Source organism: Epinephelus moara, chromosome 3 (assembly GCF_006386435.1).
Source record: "Epinephelus moara isolate mb chromosome 3, YSFRI_EMoa_1.0, whole genome shotgun sequence".
In the NCBI taxonomy this organism is placed as follows: Eukaryota; Metazoa; Chordata; class Actinopteri; order Perciformes; family Serranidae; genus Epinephelus; species Epinephelus moara.
The window spans coordinates 1133860-1154483 of NC_065508.1; the positions used below are offsets into that span (position 1 = coordinate 1133860).

General features: G+C 42.0%; 1 protein-coding gene and 2 non-coding genes across 8 annotated transcripts in view; 2 read left to right on the plus strand and 1 right to left on the minus strand.

Moving 5' to 3' along the window:
* Positions 1–3469: 3469 nt before the first annotated feature.
* Positions 3470–3541, minus strand: trnaw-cca (transfer RNA tryptophan (anticodon CCA)). The gene has a single exon. It is a non-coding gene; the product is annotated as a tRNA-Trp (tRNA).
* A 590-nt stretch (positions 3542–4131) lies between these two features.
* On the plus strand, positions 4132–4203 carry trnae-cuc (transfer RNA glutamic acid (anticodon CUC)). Its single transcript has one exon. It is a non-coding gene; the product is annotated as a tRNA-Glu (tRNA).
* Positions 4204–9056: 4853 nt separating this feature from the next.
* The window catches only part of st6gal1 (ST6 beta-galactosamide alpha-2,6-sialyltranferase 1), a 29933-nt gene continuing 18365 nt past the window's right edge, over positions 9057–20624 (plus strand). The window contains exons 1-3 of one of the 6 annotated variants that reach the window (XM_050037576.1): positions 9057–9300; positions 14602–14735; positions 15347–15440. In XM_050037576.1, coding sequence (XP_049893533.1) covers positions 15429–15440 — 12 coding nt within the window. In that variant the 5' untranslated portion in view covers positions 9057–9300; positions 14602–14735; positions 15347–15428. Of the gene's footprint in view, positions 9301–14601; positions 14736–14797; positions 14986–15346; positions 15441–20200; positions 20271–20624 lie in introns of those variants that run through there. The other 5 variants (XM_050037568.1, XM_050037551.1, XM_050037585.1 and 2 more) reach the window with 5 other exon arrangements.

Here is a 20624-nt window from a genome sequence, read left to right on the forward strand (position 1 = left end):
TGTTTATTCCTGCAGTCTTTCCTTATGTTATGCTGGGTTCAGAATACACAATATTTTTGTCTGTTCCAACAGTCTCTGTGTCAGATTAGGAGGTTGTGGAGTCATTAAATCTCGCTGTGACTTGGCCGACTGACATGACAGACTACACATTGGTCCATGACCAATTATTCCTGGTCGTCTTACACAACGTGTGTGATGTCAACGGATTATTCTCGTCCTATTATTATTATTATTATTGTTATTATTATCTCAGCCACTGTGTTTGTTCATGTTTGAGCTGAATTGTTACTGTGGTAACATAAAAAGTGTCACCAGGTGGGCGGAGCTACATTTGAAGTACCGCATGCAAACTATGACAGTCACTGAATCCTCCACAGGAAGTCCTGCCAAATGTTTCACAATAAAAGCCATTTTAGAAAATGAAGGGATTCTCTCAGCTGAAATGATAAGAGGCTTTTAATTTGAAACAGAAACAGGAAGTGTTGAGTTTGATTAAACTAAGAACAGAATGCTAAATGGTGTGGTGTGTTTGAGATGCAGCTGGTAGCCTCTGCAGCTGTGCTGAGTAAAGGCCCAGACACTATCCGTGAGTTTGATTCCTTTATATCCTCCATTATGAAGAAAGAACATTCTTTGCTAGCTTGATGCTAATGGCAGTACTCAGCGGGTTGATAAAGTGCCTCTGCTGTTTCCTTTTCACTCTGTGTGCTAACATCCCTACAGGAAATATCTAAAAGGCTGGGCTGTTGTTGTCCTACAGTTTCCATGGCAACAGATCGCTCTGTGTTCCTATTGGTCAAAGTGACGGCTGTGACGGGAGAAGTCGTGGACGACAAAAGAAAATCAAACATGCTAGACTTCCTGTCATGACATTGTGAGGCGTCTCAGACGTGGCGTCAGCTGTCGTCTACTATGACACACTACACCAGATGAAACCATGAATTATCAGTACAACACTCGCTGTCGTTCATGATCCGAGCCGACACCGCATGACGCAGCGTCGGGCTGTAATTAGACTGATATTGTGTAGTGTGAACCTGGCATTACTCTCATCCTCGTCCGGCTGCAGCCCTTCACATCATAAATAGAGTTCTTTAAAAGCAAAGCGGACGATGGTTTTAAGAATGAAGTTAGGTTACAGAGAAAGTAGGTCTGTCTTTAAAAAGCCTCAAAGCCAACAACCTGCAGTCCATTTAGAAATGAGGCTGAAAGATGTTCCAGTTTTCCCTCTGTTCATAAAAGCGTCCCCTGAAATGTAGGAACAAGGTCAATGAGTCTTAGCTTTATATAATATTACAATGGTTTATTTAAGTAACATTTTGAATGGACTTTAACTTGAAGTATTTATACTGTGTGGTGTTTGTATTTAGGGTCAATGGTGTAAGGTAGTTATAACAGGCCCCAGTGCATGCTATGATGACGGGCCCTAAGGAGCGCTAGTGACTTGTTATGCACATAAACTGGTTCCAGTATAATCTTATCGTCACATAATCAAATAGAGACTTGACTCTGGATCACACCAACATATATATCACCCAGAAATCATCAGCATGTATATCCTGCATTTAATAATTGTTATACCTCATATATAGTTTGTGTAGAGTAAACATCTATTTTATATTTTATGACACATTTTGTTGTAGATTGCTACAGGCTAGTTTACAAAAAGAAAACCATGATGCAGATGGGGTTGTCTTTTCAAAGGCATATACAGCACATGACACCATTTTCAATTAACTCTTTCGCCGCCATTGACGAGATATTCTGTCAATCTGCGTTTTCACTGTTATAAGACGGGGGCGCTGCTACACATCTTGTGAAATAGAACAACACTGCTGAGTCCAAAAACAAGCGAAGAGGGAGATACGCTGGAAACTGGAAGAAGGTATTTACAGAGGAGATGTAGCAGCTTGTAAACTGCACGAAAATGCCGCCGCTGACGGAAAAGTTTACGTGCGCGCAAGCTGTAGAGATTCAGATTGTGAACTCAGACTCTGTCACTTCCTGTTTTGATCAGCATTCTGAATCTGATTGGACAAAGAAGCAAACAAGTTTGGTGGGACGAAACGGGATCCTCATGACGATGACAGTGACACACGGACAGGACGACCACAGAGGAGACGGAGACAACAGAACACTGAACGTGACAATGTGTTCTGCTGCTGCAGCTCAAACAGATTATTATTTTCATTCATACAATTCAAACTGACGAAAGGCAATGAGAAAAAAATGTAGATGTTTAAATGTTTCATTGTTGAAAATCACTGTCTCTGACAAAAATGCAGTTTTTTTTAAAAATGTGAGTTTGTCTTTGAACAGAGATTTCTAAGGTGGTGATCTAAATTACTCACATGGGCCCGTTTTCTGCCTAACATATAGTTGGAGGGCCCCTGCACTGTCTATATTTACGCCCCTGCTTAGGGTAATTAATACTTCCTCCATCTCTGAGTGTTTCAGAATCAGAAATACTTTATTGATCCCTGTGGGCAGAGTTCTGATTCGTTACAGTTGCTCTGATGTAAAGAGCAGTGAATTATAAGAAGCAAGAATAAGAGTATGGAATAAAAGTGTGTAAATATAAAGCAATAAATAAAATAAAGTAGAATTTAACTGTGCATTAAAATAAAAAGAAAATGTGCATTATCTTACAGTGTTTAACACAAGTACTTAAGAGTAGAGTTGTACCGATACCAGTATCGGAAATGCCTCCGATACTGCCTAAAATGCGGTGTCTGGTATCGGCGAGTACAGCCTATGACCAATCCGATACCACGTAATGCCTCACGTCATTACACATACGCACGCTACAGGCAAACGAAACAGAAACGGAGTATAGTTTGAAAAGCATTCTACTGTAGCCTTTAAAATGTCTTTTTACCAAATTGTGTGGCTGCACTTTAACCTGTGTCTTGATCTGTGTCAACACTGGATAATAATAATAAAAAAAGATTTATGGCATTCATTCTACTAGTATGTATTTATTTCTTAATATTTTACACAGAGTTTTAGGAGTTGAGACATACAACAGTTCATATCCCATCCATTTTTATTTTAAGCGCTGGTATCGGATCGGTACTCGGTATCGGCAGATACCTAAGGTTCAGGGATCGGAATCGGTATCTGGAAGGAAAAAGTGGTATGGGTACATCTCTGCTTAAGAGATAAAAATATTAAAATAAAATATATGTCTTCACTGTGCTGAGGCTGTCAGTGTGAAAATGTAACTACATTATATACATACGTGAAATAAAACAATAGACTGAGACTAAACATGAGAAAAATGAACAGTTATGTTTATGTTGAGTTTCCACATTAACTCAGTGTTGTCACAGGTATATGACTGGTGAACTTCTTCTCCCGCTGTTCCACCTGTTAATGACTCTGTCACTGTGGTTTTCTGAATATGTTCAGAGGAGCTGGATCTCAACCCATAAGAAATAAAGACAAAAGGAGTCTTCATGAAAAGATTTGACCCCGACGTGATTTGAACACGCAACCTTCTGATCTGGAGTCAGACGCGCTACCGTTGCGCCACGAGGTCCTGACGACACTCGAAGGATTCATGACTTAATAACCACGAGTTCATTTTCACATGTTGTTGGTCAGACTCGTGATACATCGCTTCTATATTCCCAAAATGATTATTCAACAGCAACCGTAACATTATATGAGAAAAATGCTAAACAGCGACCCCCTGGGTCCATGAGGCTAACAGCTAGGCTAACAGCTAGCTAGCTTAGCTAAAAGAAAGGCACAGTGTGGAAGAAACAACCAAACCATGAAGAACATGAAAAACATGAAGAAGAGTGAAGATAAAGTGGACATGGTGTCACTGACCTGTCCGCTGAGCCGACAGCACGGACTGTAACGGCTCTGTGACGTGATGGAAGTCACAACGTTAGCTACCAGCTAACACAACTTATGGTTAAGTTACACTGGTCTCCGGCCACAATCACCGAGGTAACCGCCACGCCCACTAAAACAGGAGAAAGAGCGCGTGCTGCGTAATGCGTACGTAACTAACCGATGAGGTGAAGCGTTCAGTGGTAAAAATTTACATCAAACAATCGACAATCACCCAGTCACGTAGTGTTAGAATGAATACAGTGTTGGTTACCAGAACATGTACCATCCCTGGTGGTCTAGTGGTTAGGATTCGGCGCTCTCACCGCCGCGGCCCGGGTTCGATTCCCGGTCAGGGAACTAGTCTTTTGCTCTTGAATGGATTCGTTAAACGTCCCAGCGTATAGAGCTCGTAAGTCACGCCCCTTCCGGTAGACCCCCATCGGACCTCTAGGCTCGGAAAATATGAATGGGAGTCAATGGAGAGAAAATTATTATTTTCTGGTCCCAGTCATTAAATGCCTTGGATTACACAAATGTTTTGTGTGGGTCTAAATAATATTTTTTCATGTTAAGAGTTTGACAGTTTATTGTATGATTCTTCAGTTAAAGGCTGTGGAAACAACGTAATGAGAAAGACTACATGTCGCCTATGTGACGTCACGTCATCACACTTTCCCTCCACTTCTCAACTCACAGTGCTGCTGCTGCGTCTTCTGCCACGATCTACGGAGCCATCAGATCAAGATGCCGCTGTGTTTCGTACCCGAATGTCACCATTCCAACAAGAACAGACTTGTAGTGGTTTTCGCCATGCTTAAGGCTTTTGTCCTCTCCTTGGAGGAAGGCGGTGAAGTGTACCAGAGACACAGCCGTGTTCCGAGTGTGAGTGGTGACGTATATCATGCGCGACGAGAGCAGCGAAGAGCTGTAGTCCACAAAGCGCTCTCACACAAAACGTAACAGTATCAAATTCTTCCCGCTAAACTGTAGCCTTCTTTACATGAAAAATATATTAAAAATTCACAAGCAACATATTAAATTCATGGCACAATTCAAACGGGACCAGAAAATAATGTTCATCTAGCCATTGAAACACATTATGAGAAATCGATTTTTAAGGTCCCATGTACCGGAAACAGAAACACGCAACTTACGAGCTCTATTCTGAAACAAATGCTGATATTAATGACAAGGTTTGAGCCAAATAGTCAGATGCAATGAGTATCTGCTACAGCTGATGTGCTTTTCTGAGTGTGAGTATCATATGAGTAAATATATATAAATATATATATCTGTACTCGAGATGAAGGAAAATCCTTATTTGGACAGTTGTGTTCGATCTCTCACTCTTTTGATCAAACAATATCTCAAGCTCAATTCTGAGATTGTTCTGTAAATAATTATCTCTAAAGAAATAAATTTAGCCACTTCTAACTGACCTATATACATTTCAGGCTGAAAACAACAAGTGCAATTTAGGCCCCACCCACTTCTGATTTAAACTCCACCCACTTCCTCCTTAAACCCAATCAGACACAGGTAGTTCTCCAAAGAGCTACACCTCCTATGCAAATCACCCCAGACGTCCCTCTCCCCAGCAACCGTTCCCAGACCAGACTGGGTCTGCCCCGGGGCCTCCTACCAGCTGGACCAGGAGGATCCTGATCAGATGTTGAACCACCTCAACATGAAGGAGCAGCGGCTCTACTCCGAGCTCCCTCCAGATGTCCAGGCTCCTCCCCCTATCTCTGAGGCTGAGCCCAGACACCCTACAGAGGAAACTCTGAGCTCATGATCACAGGTGAGGGTCGGAACATAGATGGACCGGTAAATCAAAAGCTTTGCCTCCTGGCTCAGCTCCCGCTTCATCACGACGGTCCAGCACAATACTGACCAGTCAACCCTGTGGTTGTATGACTCCGCCCACCAGTCCACCCTGTGGTTGTATGACTCCGCCCACCAGTCTTAGTTGATGTTTGTGTCAAATTTGAAGAAATTCCCTCGAGGCATTTTAAAAAATATCACATTATGTTTTCTGACAACCTGAATACATGACACCTCCGGCCTTGGCTATCGGTCACAGTGACCTTTGACCACCAAATTCTAATCAGCTCATTCTTGAGTTCAAGCTGACATCTGTGCCAAATACAAGGAAATTCCCTCAAGGCCTTTTGGAGCTATTGTGTTCCCCAAATGTAACAGACACAAGGTCACAGTGTCCTTTGACCACCAAAATCTAATCAGTTTATTGATGAATCCGGAGGAACGTTTGTGCCAAAATTGAAAAAAATTACCTCAAGGTGTTGTTATAATACCGCCATCATAAGAATGCAACAGACGAGGGCACAGTGACCTTGACCTTAGACCAACAAATGTAATCAGTTCATTGTTGAGTCCAAGTTGATGTTTGTGTCAAATGTGCAGAAATTCCCCCAAGGCATTTTTGAGACAACCCTAAAACATAATCCCTCTGACCACAGCTATCAACGGTGCGGAGGCATAAGATACCCAAACCACTGAATGGAGACGTTATCATCAGCAGTGACTCTTTTAAATTCCTTCAAACACACACGATCTGTAACGTAACGTGGAAAACTGACATTGAACACATCGTTACAAAAGCTCAACAGTATCTGAACTTCTTTACAGCAGTTTTAAAAAATATCGTCCATATGTTTTGAACAGAGTAAAATAAGGAGAGTCAGGTGACGTCATTCCTACCTCACACTTCAGGCTCGTTACGTCACACTGAAAGAGAATCTATACAGTTCTCTGAGGGATTCAAAGGACACTCTGAACCCTGTTCTCCTCGTTAACTCTGAGGCGATCAATAAAGTTGTATCTTTATGTGCAGCAAACTGTGGAACAAAATGCAGATTCAGTGCAGCATTAAATCATCAGTCTGCTCAGACTGAAGTCAGAACAGGTTCACATGGTTTACATGACGAAAAAAGAATGCATCACCACGGCTTAATTACCAAGGATCCTACAGTATAATAACAGCTGTTTTATCAGTGATGATCAAATTCGATAATCAATAATCGACACGGGACAGAGGAGACATCAGTGATTGTTAAAGTAGAAATCTGTTTGTGCTGTGTGTCTTCATCTTCCTCCTCTGCAGAGAGATTGCGTGTCTTGACTGCTGCAGAGAAATCAGTCAAGTTACACAGCGTTAAGCAAATCTGAACCGGATATCTGGCGATTACGCCATCCCTTCAAAATAAAATCTATTTAAAAACGTAATACCGTGTGTCACCTCTGACACCAGAAATTATAATTATATATTTTACTCAAGTGAAAGTAGTAATACTGTAAAAATACTATGTTACAGATAAATATCCTGCATTCAAAATCTCACTTCAGTAGAGCAGCAGATAACCTAAACAATTGTGCACTTTGTGATAAAAGCATGAAATCTGGTAAACCTTCTGAAAATAACTAGATATGGAGCCATCTTGAAATGTCACTATGGCGGCCAGCAACAAACGGTTTCTTATGTGCAGTAGGCTATAATTTGATATTGAGGACACAATTTGTTAAATTTATTTACCATACCATTATGAACTGGCTTTTATTAATTACACTTTCTGTAGTCAGTAATTAATGTACTGGTTCTGGTCACAGTTTAGTAGTAGAGTATTTTAGTTTCCTAAGTGCTGTCTAATATTAGCCCCCGACATTAACATTGTAGTTTGCATATTTAGATGCAGTTAGATAGCTGCACCTGAATAGACAGGATGTGCCAGCGCAGGAGATGCTTGGAACATGTTCATGGTGCGTACTCTGAGAATCAAAAGATGCACTATTGTAGATGGGGCAGCCATCATTCAGATGCTGAAACTGATTGTGAAAAGATTGTGTTTGGCAGTGCAAGTGCAGAAAAGCTGCCTTAGAGTGCACAGCCCTTTGTTTCTGTGAAGGCGAGTGTGAATACACTTCCCCTTGATTGAAAACCCTCGGTCTGGTCAGGGTATTGTTACAACCACTGTGAGTCATGTGAGACAGAAGGAAGCTTCTAAGAAATTCTGATCTTCCTGTTTCAAATTCTGCATCTTGAAAAATGTAAAATTCTACACTGAGATCATCCATATCTGTCCAGTACATGACACAGCTGAAAGATGGCGGCTATCTTAAAAGTTCAATGATGAATGATATTGAAAATTCAAGATGGCTCCATATGCAGTTATTTTCAGAATGCTTTTGGCTATAAGTGCACCATATGTCATGCTTTTATCACAAAGTTCCTCCCTATTTTTGAGCTAAGCTACTCCACTAAAGTAAATCTTTTAGTAAAAGCACTAACGCATTAAAATATATTTAGAGTACCAAAGGTGAAAGTACTCCAGTATCTGGAGTGGCCTGTTTCAGGATAATATATATGATTTTACTGGATTATAATCAGTCATGTGTACGTCTCTTGGTTGCTGCAGCTGGTGAAGGTGAGCACTAATTAAAGTTTACATGAAATGTAATTGATTTATGTTTTTTTATTAATAATCTGAACCTGTAAAGTAACCAGTAACTAAAGCTATGAAATAATCGTAGTGCAGTAAAAAAATACAATAAATAAATAAATAAATAAAAGATAGAAAATGCTGCAATAAATATGTAAATTAATAAATACATAATTAAATAAACACCTCATCGATATACAAATACAAAAATATATTAAAAAAATTAATAGATATTTACTTTCTGTTCAATTATCACATTGTATGTGTTTTTGCATTTATGTATTTCTATATATTTATTCCAGCATTTATTTATTCTGTTATTTATTTTTCATTTATACCAATATTCATTTGTACATTTATTTATTTATTTGTTTCTGTATTCCAGCATTAATACAGATATTTATATTTTATTTATGCCTGTCTATGTTTATATATTCATTTATTTAACTATTTTCTATATTTATTCAAACATTTATCCATTCATTCATTTATTGCCACTCAAGTCTTTTCCCATATATTTGGCTCCACGTTGTGGCGGGAACGCGTCATAAAATAAACTGTAACCAAAAGCTGACCATTCAAAATCATTTGACGTCACTGTTCTTGTTGTTTAATAGCCATGATTTTTTTTTTTATGTATTTACATAACACCTATAATAATACCACACGAGGAGAAACCACAGACCATCAACCGCTCTTATTTTGAAAACCCGGACGGAAACGCTCTCCGGTCCTTGTCGCGAGCTCGACGCGCGGTGCTGCAGCCTGTGCGGTCGCAGAGAGGAGGACTCTGGGCTCCGGTTCGTACCTCTCCAAATGCCACCGGACACCGACAGCGGCCTCGGACCGGACGGACATCAGCGGCGGGACCGCGACGCACGCGACTCACCGGGAACATGGCGGCGGGAACAACAACCTGCTCGGTACCGGATCGACGATAAATCAGAGGAACGACGCGGTTGGCGGGCTGGCAACGGAGGAGCATCACTTAGCACAGGTCAGTGAACGCAGCGTAACACCTCAGGATAAATACAGACTGATCACCTGATCAATGTATCGATCAGTTCATCCATCGATCGATTGATGTCAGAGTGATATTGTAATGATCCCGTAGTGACCTGCACGGTGTGTGGTGATGGCCTCCTGTAACACACACACACACACACACACACACACACACACACACACTCATCTGGCGTCTCATTAACTGCTGTTAAATCACTGTGTTCTCTTTGGGTCAGAATAAAATATAGATTTAAACAAAGTGAATTATTATAATTTTCCCACATTTATCTCTATCTAATTTCTTATTTAATTATAGTTTTTTAATTTAATAAAAACACACAAAGACAACTGAAGACGTCAGACATGCTGAGGGACTGTTCTTTATTCACCAGAGGACGAGGAGGGGTGTGACTTTGTTTTTTGTCCCCACTGTCATGGAACACCTGGAAAAGTCATGGAATTTCACATTCACATTTTCCAGGCCTGGATAAGTCCTGTAATTAGTCATAATGTATTGAAAGTCTTGGAAAAGTCCTGGAATTTTGTTGCAATGAAATTGTTGGAATAATTTTCCGTGGTTCGATGTAATGTACGATAACGGCAGATTACTTTTCTGCAGCTGTCGACGTCACGTTGCTCTGACACGCGTCGATGTGAAACAGGGCGTTTCGCGCATGTTTCGGCGTTTTCTCCCTTCATGATCGCTGACATTATGTTTGAAACACGCCGGCCAAGTGGGGCAAGAAAAAAACTGTTTTCATTATGGTGCTTACAAAGGTCAACAATTCATTTTCTCTGAGAACACTGAACATACAGCCAAGTCAACATTTACAGTCTTAAATGAGATTTAAGTTTCTTTTTAAATACCTGTTTACTTTCTGTACAACAGAGATGATGAGGCAGATTACTGCAGAGAGTTATCGTGATAAAGCATTTGTTCTTGGGCGAGGCGCGAGGCTGTACCAGCTGACCGTTGCTGGACCCTCTAGTGCTGTGATCGTGCACAGTACTTTGAAAAACAATTTGTTCAAATATGAAATCAGGTGTTCTACTGATCAAGACTGATTCAAACAATCCAGCTGTGTTTACTGCTAACCTGTTTTCTACCGTCAGCCGTCTAATAAAATGCTTTTTGTTTTGGGAATATTAAGAACTAACTTATTACAAAGAACCCAATCGTGCACTACTTGCAGTTCCATATTAAGGACATCATTAAGTTCCTTGCATGAAGGGGCAGCATGATACAAGGTTGAATCATCAGCATAAAAAACATTTTTGCACTTTTAATACCCCAAGCAAGATCATTAATAAATACAGTGAACAGTAATGGTCCAACGCAACTGCCCTGAGGCACACCACACAATAGATCCCTGCTGTTAGATATGCCACCATTCAAATACACCTGTTGTGATCTAGAAGACAGATAATTATGGATCCACTTTAGAGCCAGTGGACCAAAACCATAACATTCTAGTTTCTTTACCAAGAAAGAACGGTCGAGTAAATCAAAGGCAGCAGTGAAATCTAACAACACAGCCCCCCCCCATCAGAGAATAATCAGTGGTTCTAAACCAGTCATCAGTCATTTTTATCAAAGCAGTAGATGTGGAGGGGCCATTTCTGTGTGCATGTTGAGACATAGTTAATAAATTATTCATAAAGAAATAATCATGAATTTGCATATAATTTTTTCCATGATTTTGCTCAGGACAGGAATAATGCTAATCGGTCTGGAGTTGCTCTCATTAAAAACAGATTTTTTATCTTTGGGTATTGGGATAATTTTAGCTTCCACAACATAGGACATTTGCATACACATAGACATCTATTAATGATATAAGTCACAGGAGATGAAATACAATTAGCAGTTATCCTTAATAAATTACTATCCAGATTGTCTACACCAGCTAGTTTATTGCCAGGGAGAGAGCAGAGAGTCAGTTAAAATGTGTGTGAGCGCTGTACAGATACTTTTTCCTGAGCCTCCCTGAGTAACGGGGAAAACCCATGGCCCTCCCTCCACCATAAATTAGATCTGTTAAATTTATCCTTTGATGTTTGAAAGTTAAAAGTTGAAGATAAAACCCTGGAGTTGAAAAAAGCCTCCGTTTTTCATTCTTGTCCTGAACACTAGTTAGCATGGAAGGATTACTGTCACTCAAACTAAAACGTACTGACCAGAAAAAAAGATACAAAATGTCATTGCTTCATTTTATCCTGTTTGACGTTTGAGTGAAATTTTGTCATAATTCGCAAATAAGTTCTTGAGTTATGGCTAAAAACATGCTTTGTGGGGTCACAGTGACCTTGACCTTTGACCACTGAGTCCAAGTTGACGTTTGTGCCAAATTTGAAAAAAAAAACCCTTCAAGGTGTTCCTGAGATATGTTGGTTCCTGAGAATGCAACAGATGGGGTCACAGTGACCATGACCTTTGACCACCAAATTCTTATCTGTTCATTCTTAAGTCCGAGCGGACACTTGTGCCAAATTTCAGGAAATTCCGTCAAGGCCCTCAAGAGATATTACGTTCACGAGAGTGAGACAGACGCAGGTTCACAGTAGGGTGCGATAACTGTCTCAGAAAAAATTGTGGTTTCACAGAATTATTATTATTATTATTTTTCAGAATGATCTTTAAAGGAATGAAAATGGAAGGATTATTTTTAGTTAAACGTTTTAAATGAAACTTGAAACCATTTTGTTAATGGAAGCTTGTGTAAAAAGTCTCGCCTTAGAGAATAACTCAAATAAAGGAGAGAGTCTCCGTCTAGTTTCATTTTTGTTTCAGTACATAGATCAGTAAATGTACTCGCTGTGATAACCCTCAGCTTATATGGCAGTATACCTTGAAACCGATATATATCACTACAACCCCAGTTCACAGTGACCTTGACCATCAAACTTTGACCACCAGAGTTTTTCCCTATCCGCTGCGAGGGTCATAAGGACAGAGGGATGTCGTATGCTGTAAAGCCCTGTGAGGCAAATTGTGATTTGTGATATTGGGCTTTATAAATAAAATTGATTGATTGATTGACCAAATTCTAATCAGTTCAACGTTGAGTCCAAGTGGACGTTTGTGCCAAATTTGAAGGAATTACCTTGAGGCATTCTCAAAAATGGGATGGACAGAAGGACAACCTGAATATAATACCTCCGGCCGCGGCTATCTCTGAGTGGAGGCTTAATAAAATGATAAAAAAAATGTAATCGTGTGCAGATGGGCCTTTTCACATATTTTAAACCTCTGACACAAACGTACACGCCTCTATAAAACATGTCCATCAGTCTTTCAGCCGACCTGAGCTCAAACAGCAGCTGAATGTGTCACGGACACACAGAGTGTCACAGTGCATCAGGATGGTTCATTTAAGATTTAAAGAGCTGAACAAGCAGAAAATCTGATTCACCTGCAGGTTTTTGATTCGTCACGGCCGTTCTGATGTTTCCATGTGAAGTCTGCGGTTTGAATTATTGATATGTTAGAAAAGCTGCACCTGAAATGTTAAAAGTATGTTATAACTGTTATAATCTGCTGTATGTGGAGCTGGAGAGGTGCGCACTCTGTGTCGCAGGTAAAATGAGAGTTAATTAATCCAGTGTCACAGTTTGTTTTGAAGTCAGAACATGAGCAAAGCTACATGTCAAAGTCCTGCATTAAAAATATCATTTAAATAAAAGTATGTACGAAAAATATATTTAAAGTACCAAAGTATTCAGTGAAGAAAAATGTTCCTCTGTGACAGTTGATGATGTCATTATATGATTCTGACTCATGCATTATTTTACTGCTGCAGCTGGTCGAGGTGGAGCTTACACTGAATGATGATTATTTTAATGATGAGTTAGATCCTGATCACACAGGAAGTGTTTCAGCAGCTGGAGGCGACTTTTTGTTACAGTTTTTAATGAGAGTGAAACTTGTTGCTACGCGCAACGTGTTTCTGCGCTCGAGACGCCTGGTGTTTCTGTCGGAGCGCTCTGAACTCCACGAGTTTAAAAAACTTCAGCTAAGGCCCTGTGTAGACGACAACGGTTTCTCTAAAAACGTTAAAGTCTGTCCTTTGCGTTTTAAAAAACTTCTGCGTTTATATGACGACGTTATTGAAACGATCCCCGTTCACACGGAGCCGCAAAATACACTGGAAACGCTGTAGTATGCACGCCAGGCCAGTGGGTGACCACGGCATGACGCCATGCGCCTGCGCTGAAGCGCCTTCCTCTCCAACGCAGTGATTGCAAACCAAAACAAAGAAGACACAATGGTGAAAGCTTGCACAGATAACTTTGTCTGGATGGACGACGAGGTGGAGTTGCTACAGTAACAGATCTACACTTCACTTCAAATCAACAGGGTGAGCAGCACAAACAGAGCTCGCCATTGTTGTTGTGACGGTCGACTTTCTCGTGCATGCCTAGTGACTGGAACCGTAATGAGCATGTGCGAAAAGTCTCTGCTTTCAGAGGAACTGCATATTGCAAGTTTACATGACAACGGAGACGCTGCCGTTTCCAAAAAATTGCACTCTGGAACCTGTTTTCAAAACGTTGCGTTTTCAGGCACCCAAAACGCCGCTGTCGTGTAAACGATCGGCCAAAACGCAACTGAAGTTGTCGTATAAACGGGACCTCAGACCTGAAAAGCACCCCACGCCATCTCTGCTTTTTTCCCATTGTCCAATGGGATGATTTGAGAGGCGGGGCTTCTGTGGTGGTCACGACAACAGGTTTACAGTTGGTAAACAATGGAGGAGAAACTGGTGGTAGTGGTTGCTGGATACCCAGAGCTATACGACTTTACAAAGCACAGTTAGCACCATCTCAATAGAAAACAGCAGATAAGTGCAGTACTGTAAACGTCCATGATGGAGGAGAAGCTCCTGGACCAACTGGTGGTACTCCCCATGATCCAGCCTCTTTTTTAGGGTCTCATGTACCCACACAGATCTCTGTTTATCTGCTGACAGCCTCTCACCCTCAACCAGAGCTACAGACAGTACCCTCTGCCTCAACATGGCAGCAGCTACACACTGATTACTGCAGGATACACAAACTGTAGATAGACTACACAGGAAGGTTAGTGTGAGGAGGTGATGGGGTGGTTGCCTGGCAACAACAAAAAGCTGCTGCAAGCATTTTTTAATAGTGGCATTCAATAAAAAAAAAATAGAGGCAGTGTGGTGCACCTGTGTTTGTGTGTGATCAGGACCTGATCAGCTGATTCTTTTCTCCATTAATCGATTGATTTTTTTCAGCTCTGTGTAATGGTGTGTTTGTTTTGTACTCGGAGGTCAGAAATTCCCAGTTCCCGGTCGGAGGTTTAAACTTGAACGCACCCTGAGATCGGATTTCCAACTCGGAAACTTGAAGCAACCGCATCAACCCCAACTTACGAATTCAAGATGGCTGCCGGTCACATACATAGTGAGTAAACACTCTGCTAAAGTACTGTTTATAGCAATTTTATCTTATTTGTTTTACATCAGGTCAGCCTCATCTGCGGCGTTCATCAGTTGGAGTGCATGATGGTTATGAAGCTGTCTATACTCCTAAAGTGTAAGGGCAACAAAGGCTTTCTTGCGGGCGTCCATGTTTTTTTCCGACTTGTCCACCGTCGTCAACTAGAATGCAAACACTGTTGTCAACTCAGAGGTGACGTCATTCCCACTTCCAGGTACAAAACGAACGCACCATAATTGTGACATTATTATTTGTTTGGCATTTTTACAAACCAAAGTGACGTCTTCAGTCCAAACCTGAACATTATTACAAATACATTACAATATTGTTTTAATGCAGAAACATAAGAAGCGGTTACATCACAATGTTTTTTTTAAACGCATATTCATCATGACCAAATATATTTCATACAGTCACACAGAGTGTTTTCATCACCTGAGAGTGAGTCTCTCAGATTTAAGAGCCTGATTGAAGTCTTCAGAAATGTGATGAGTAGCTTTTATTTAAAGTCTTGATCCCATGCAGAGAGCTCACACTCTGTATGTATGTATGTATATATATATCTGTGTCCACAGAGGCGATGAGGGGAAACCTGAAGGCAGCAGTCCGTTACTAAGCAACAACAACAGCAACACAGCGTGCGGTACCACACACAGCATGGGCTACAAGGTAACAACACCACTGTGAACCACACAAGTGTTCAGATCCTTCAGTGAAGGAGACGCACCAACACCACGCTGACTGAAGTGAAAGTATCTGAGTATTTTTAGAAATATGAACTCTGGAAAGTCAAAACACTGATTGTGCAGTAAACTGCTCTCTGATGTTTTTGGATCCATATCTTCCTTATTCCTGAGGTCACGACTGTAGAAATGATTCTGGTCACAACTTCCTGTGAGACAGAGGAAGTAGCAGTGAGCTAGTTAGTCCCATAGACTGTCTGTGGTTAGCCCCAGTGGCTACTCTTGGTGGCTAACCGCCAACGCTGGTTCTTTTCCAAAGTCATTTGCCTTCAGTTTATTTTATAACAAATATTTAACTAACGTTAACTCAGCATTTTCTAAAATGTCTCTGTGGAGCTCTGGTACCTGTTGCACTGTCCGTGTCTGTGACCACTAACAACCAGTCTGAGCTACATGTTTGTCTTCAGCAACTGTGTGTTGAACATGTGACCAGAACAAACAGGGATTGTTTCTGTTGCCATGGTTACCATTGACATGAGAAATAAAACTACAAGAGTTTAAATCAGAGTTATCAGCAGAGAATGACACGTAGACTGACAGGTGCGTCACACACTGTCTTTCCCCGTCTGACTTCAGTCAGTATGCTGTGCTCGGTTGCTTTGAGATGGCTGTCAGAGGTGGCAGAGGTATGATCACATGATCCTGAACAAACTGTAAACAAACTGTAAACAAACTGTTCCCATTGTAAATTGCTGTTTTCGGTTCAGCGCCACAAGTTGCACCCATAATTCAGACGGGGTATCATGGGGGGAATAAGGTGGATTCTGACTGTGTTACTGTGTCATTTTCCTGCTGTGGATGTTTGTGCTTATTTTACCTCCTTCAATACTGTCAGGTCGCTTCATCTGCAGCAATGCATCATATTGTGTCCACCTTATTTGTCACCGCCATGATACCTTGGTAATGGTATGCTAACGCTTCGCTAATCTTCATTCCCGGAGCGATTGTGAAATAAAACATGTGGGACACATGACCTGTTTGACCTCAGACGGTCTGACGTGATCATACCTCTGTCATCTCTGACCGCCGTCTCACACCAATCGCTGTTTTCTTTTTTAACCAAGCGTGTCAGCGACACTGTTCAGTGTCTGTAATATTCATTCATTGTGCGAAATACGAAAGAGCATGTTAGCCTATCCTGAGTTCATTTTAAAGCTGCACTGATACTGATGACGTGCTGATATCACCGTGCATCCCTCGGTAAAAACAAAGACGTATTTGTTGAATTAAAGATGAATTACATTAGTTAAGAAACGCCACTGAGATTAGCCATTGAGACTGACCACAGACAGTCAGTGCTGCCTTCACGATCTCACCTGAAGATGTTCCCATAATCATTTCACGCAGGAACAAGGTGGATGAGATCATCATATGTTTGTAGCGTGGCTGTCCCGTCAGAAAAACAGCCTGTCGACGACTCTTCCATCTGATCCAGGAGGGTTTTTATAAAGTTTATTCACTTCAGAAGGAGGAGAATCTTCTCAGCACTGAAAAATAACTAAAGCTTTTGTGGACTAAATATTTGTCTCTGACATGTGGGCGAGTAAAAGTTCAGTCGTGTACACGAGGAATTACCTTCAGTTTGTACTACAGTACTTGAGTAAATCTACTCAGTTACATTCCAGCGCAGCTTCAGAGCAGCAGACAGCAAACATCTGTCCAGCCCAGTGTGTTTAATTAAAACATTTCCCAGTGTCAGTGTGTGAAACTCAGGTGTCTGTCGCATCAGAGATGTGTGTGTAGTGAGTGAAGCTCTGCAGATGACTCACAGCTTCAGCTGTAGTAACAGTTACTGGATGTGTCACTGCGCTGATACACCTACTGTAGATTTAACTCTACTCATCTGCCTCCAAACAGTCAGCTGGGAGGATGTTACTGTTCACTGATCCAGGGACGTGTTGGATTCAGTGTTTATGATCCGTGTCAGCAGGATATCTCTGTTCTGCTCTGACCACTTTTGAGTTGTGCTTGTGGCTCCGGAGCTGCGACATCAGTCAGGCACAGAGTGATGTCATAGCATAGACCTACGATTAACAAAACAGCAAACAACACCAGTGAAAACTTTCATGTGTGAGACACACACAAACTGTGAGAAAGTGGCGGCTGCTGGACGGTAAAATATCATCAGGTCGTGATCGACACGAGTCAATACGATCGATAAGGGATGTTCCTGTCGACTAAACCAAAATTTTAATTAAGACCAGTCGACTCGTCTAAAAAAGGAAAACACTCAGAAAACAGTCAGAATTTATCACAATTTATTGTTAAGTATTTGAAACATTGTCCCAAAACATATTGTGTGCACTTAAAGGGATAGTGCACCCAGAAATGAAAATCCAGCCATTATCTACTCACCCATATGCCGAGGGAGGCTCAGGTGAAGTTTTAGAGTCCTCACATCACTTGCAGAGATCCAAGGGGAGAGGAGGTAGCAACACAACTCCACCTACGAGTTACGGGGGCACTGGCCCCTGCTGCCCCCCCCCAAAAAAAACCCGCCATTGTACACAGGTTAGCCACAGCGGTAAAGGACCGTCTCTGAGCCGCTCTCCCCAGAGTCAGTTCACCGTCTTCCCGGTAGCACGAGCTACCACAGCAGCAACAGCTAACATCCCACACCGAGCTGAAAACCGTCACCGAAAACAGCTCAACTATCGTTAAACCCGTTAATAACTGTTAGGTAACGTTAGCTGTGTGATGCTAACAGTTAGCCCTGGTGCTGTATATGTGTTCAGACAAACTCACCAACCGCGGTGCGGAGGTCACTCTCCTGCAGCAGTCGTCTCATGATAAAGAGAGCGAGGTGGTCGACAGGGCGAGGAGGCGCTAAGTGAAGCATCATGCTGCACACAGCTCCACATTAAAATAAGATTTTACGCATTCTAAAAACAAAAAAGTAGAAAAGTCATGTTCACCTGTGGGAGGGGCGGCAGTGAGTACTTGCTCGTATGTTAAGCAAATACTGACGTCAGACGAGTATTTGTGTGCTCATGTCTGTTCTTATTCAGTCGCACAGTTACATTATCATAGTGTAGCAAAATACAAAACAAAACATGGTGCTGCCCCTGAACAGCAGAGCGCCATCGTCACTGACGAGTGAACACAGCAGACGTTACAATGAAAAGTCCAGTTCAGACCAAAGATTCACGACGATGAGTTGAAACAAACAGCAACTGTCAACTCTCCATTCTACAATGTTTAAAAAGCGGCCAGGTCACAGGAAGTGACCACGATGAGACGGTGTATCATCTCTCGTCAACAACTCTCACACATACAGTGAGCAGCGACCCACCGTGAGGACAGAAGCAGAGGGCTCGGCGGGGACGGAGCACCTGCCGCAGCAAGCCAACACGCTGTCTGCGGTCATTTTGACTTGACTACAAGCTGATTGGCTGTTGATCAAGGTGACGTGCTTTAAAACCAGCCGCCGGCCATTTGACAGAAGAAGACACTGATTGGCCGTAGCATCAATGTCACGCTGCACCTGACACCAACTGACCAATCAGTGTCTGCCTGGTTTTATTCAGAGCTTTGCTGCTGCTGACACACACACACACACACACACACACACACACAGAACCATCCGATGCCCTCTCATTCCGTCAAGCCAGATTAATACACACACACACACACACACACTCCTACCTTTTAATCTTGAGTAGTTTATGGCTCCATAAATCCATGCATAACACACACACACACACACACACACACACACACACACACCTCAGGCTGCCTGCGTAGTTATGTTGTGTGTGTGTGTGTGAAGGGGATTAGGGTGACATCTTTAAGCAGACATCAGGGGATGACACCATCTGTCTGAGGCTGTGAAGCTCTGCAGACTGCAGTCCTGTCATCATGCAGCTGTTCAATCATTCATTCATTCATTCATTCATTCATTCAGGCGTCATATCCTCCGGCAGCCATGTTGGAGCTCCACAGCTGTGTGAGCCACATATTGCAGGTGATTCACACCTCATCGTACTGATATTGATTCAAAACCGCACAACTTAAAGCGGCTATTTTTATTTTGTTGGTAAAAACTTTTATTGTGAAGCAGCAAATTAAGGAAATGTTGAGTTTTTGACTTGGCTGATAGCGAACACGGAACAGTAAAATAAATCAGATATGTAAAGTAAGAACAGGACGCAGGAGAGAAACTAAACTCCAAACCACAGAGATTCAGTTAGAAGCTACAGACGTACTGAGAGCTGAACACACAGAGACTTTTAAAGGCTCCTGTCTCTCTGGTCTGCTGCAGACAGAGGAAGGAGAGTCTCACAGCACACAGCTTGTTTCGGGAGTTTGAGGGGGTCGGCGAGACATCACTGCTAACTGCTTGAGGGCGGGCGGCCAGCTTTTGGACCTGCTCTGGAGAAGGTCCATCTCTGGCGCAGCTCAGTGTGACCAAAAGGCCCAAAGCTGCTGAACACAGCGCAGCATTTAGCAGCTAAAGAGACAGATACTTCCCTCAGGAGCTGGAGGAGACCAAAAACAGAGCTAAAAGAGAGAGAACACTGGACTGACTGTCATCAGGTGACACAAACACAAAGACTAAATACATAATGTTTTCCTGTAACGGCTGGATGTGTACATAGGCACCTGTTTGCTCACAAGTTTAACATATGTTGTTCAAAACTTTGAGCACATGGGAGAAGACCATACGTCCAGGCTTCTCTGGTGTGTGTGTGTGTGTGTGTGTGTGTGTGTGGGTGTGTTTGTTTGGATGGAGATAAGTTGGGATATGAAATACACTGTAAGTAAATGTTCTTTGTTAACTTTTATTTAGTGAGTTGTTCTGCAGGATGATGTGCAGTGTTCATAACTCACAGTGCAAAGTGACATTTTGAAATACGATTTCATTCTTCACTAACGCCATCAGCGCTCTCAGACGGCTCTGAGGTCTAGTCAACGCTCCGTTCTGTAACGTTGTAAAAAGCTGCCGGTTCAAAGGAAGTGACCACCATGAGACGGCGTATCATCTCTAGTCAACGACTCTCGGTGCTTCTGATCTGTGACGTCGACAGGAAGTGACCGCCATGAGACGGCGTATCATCTCTAGTCAACGACTCTCGGTGCTTCTGATCTGTGACGTCGACAGGAAGTGACC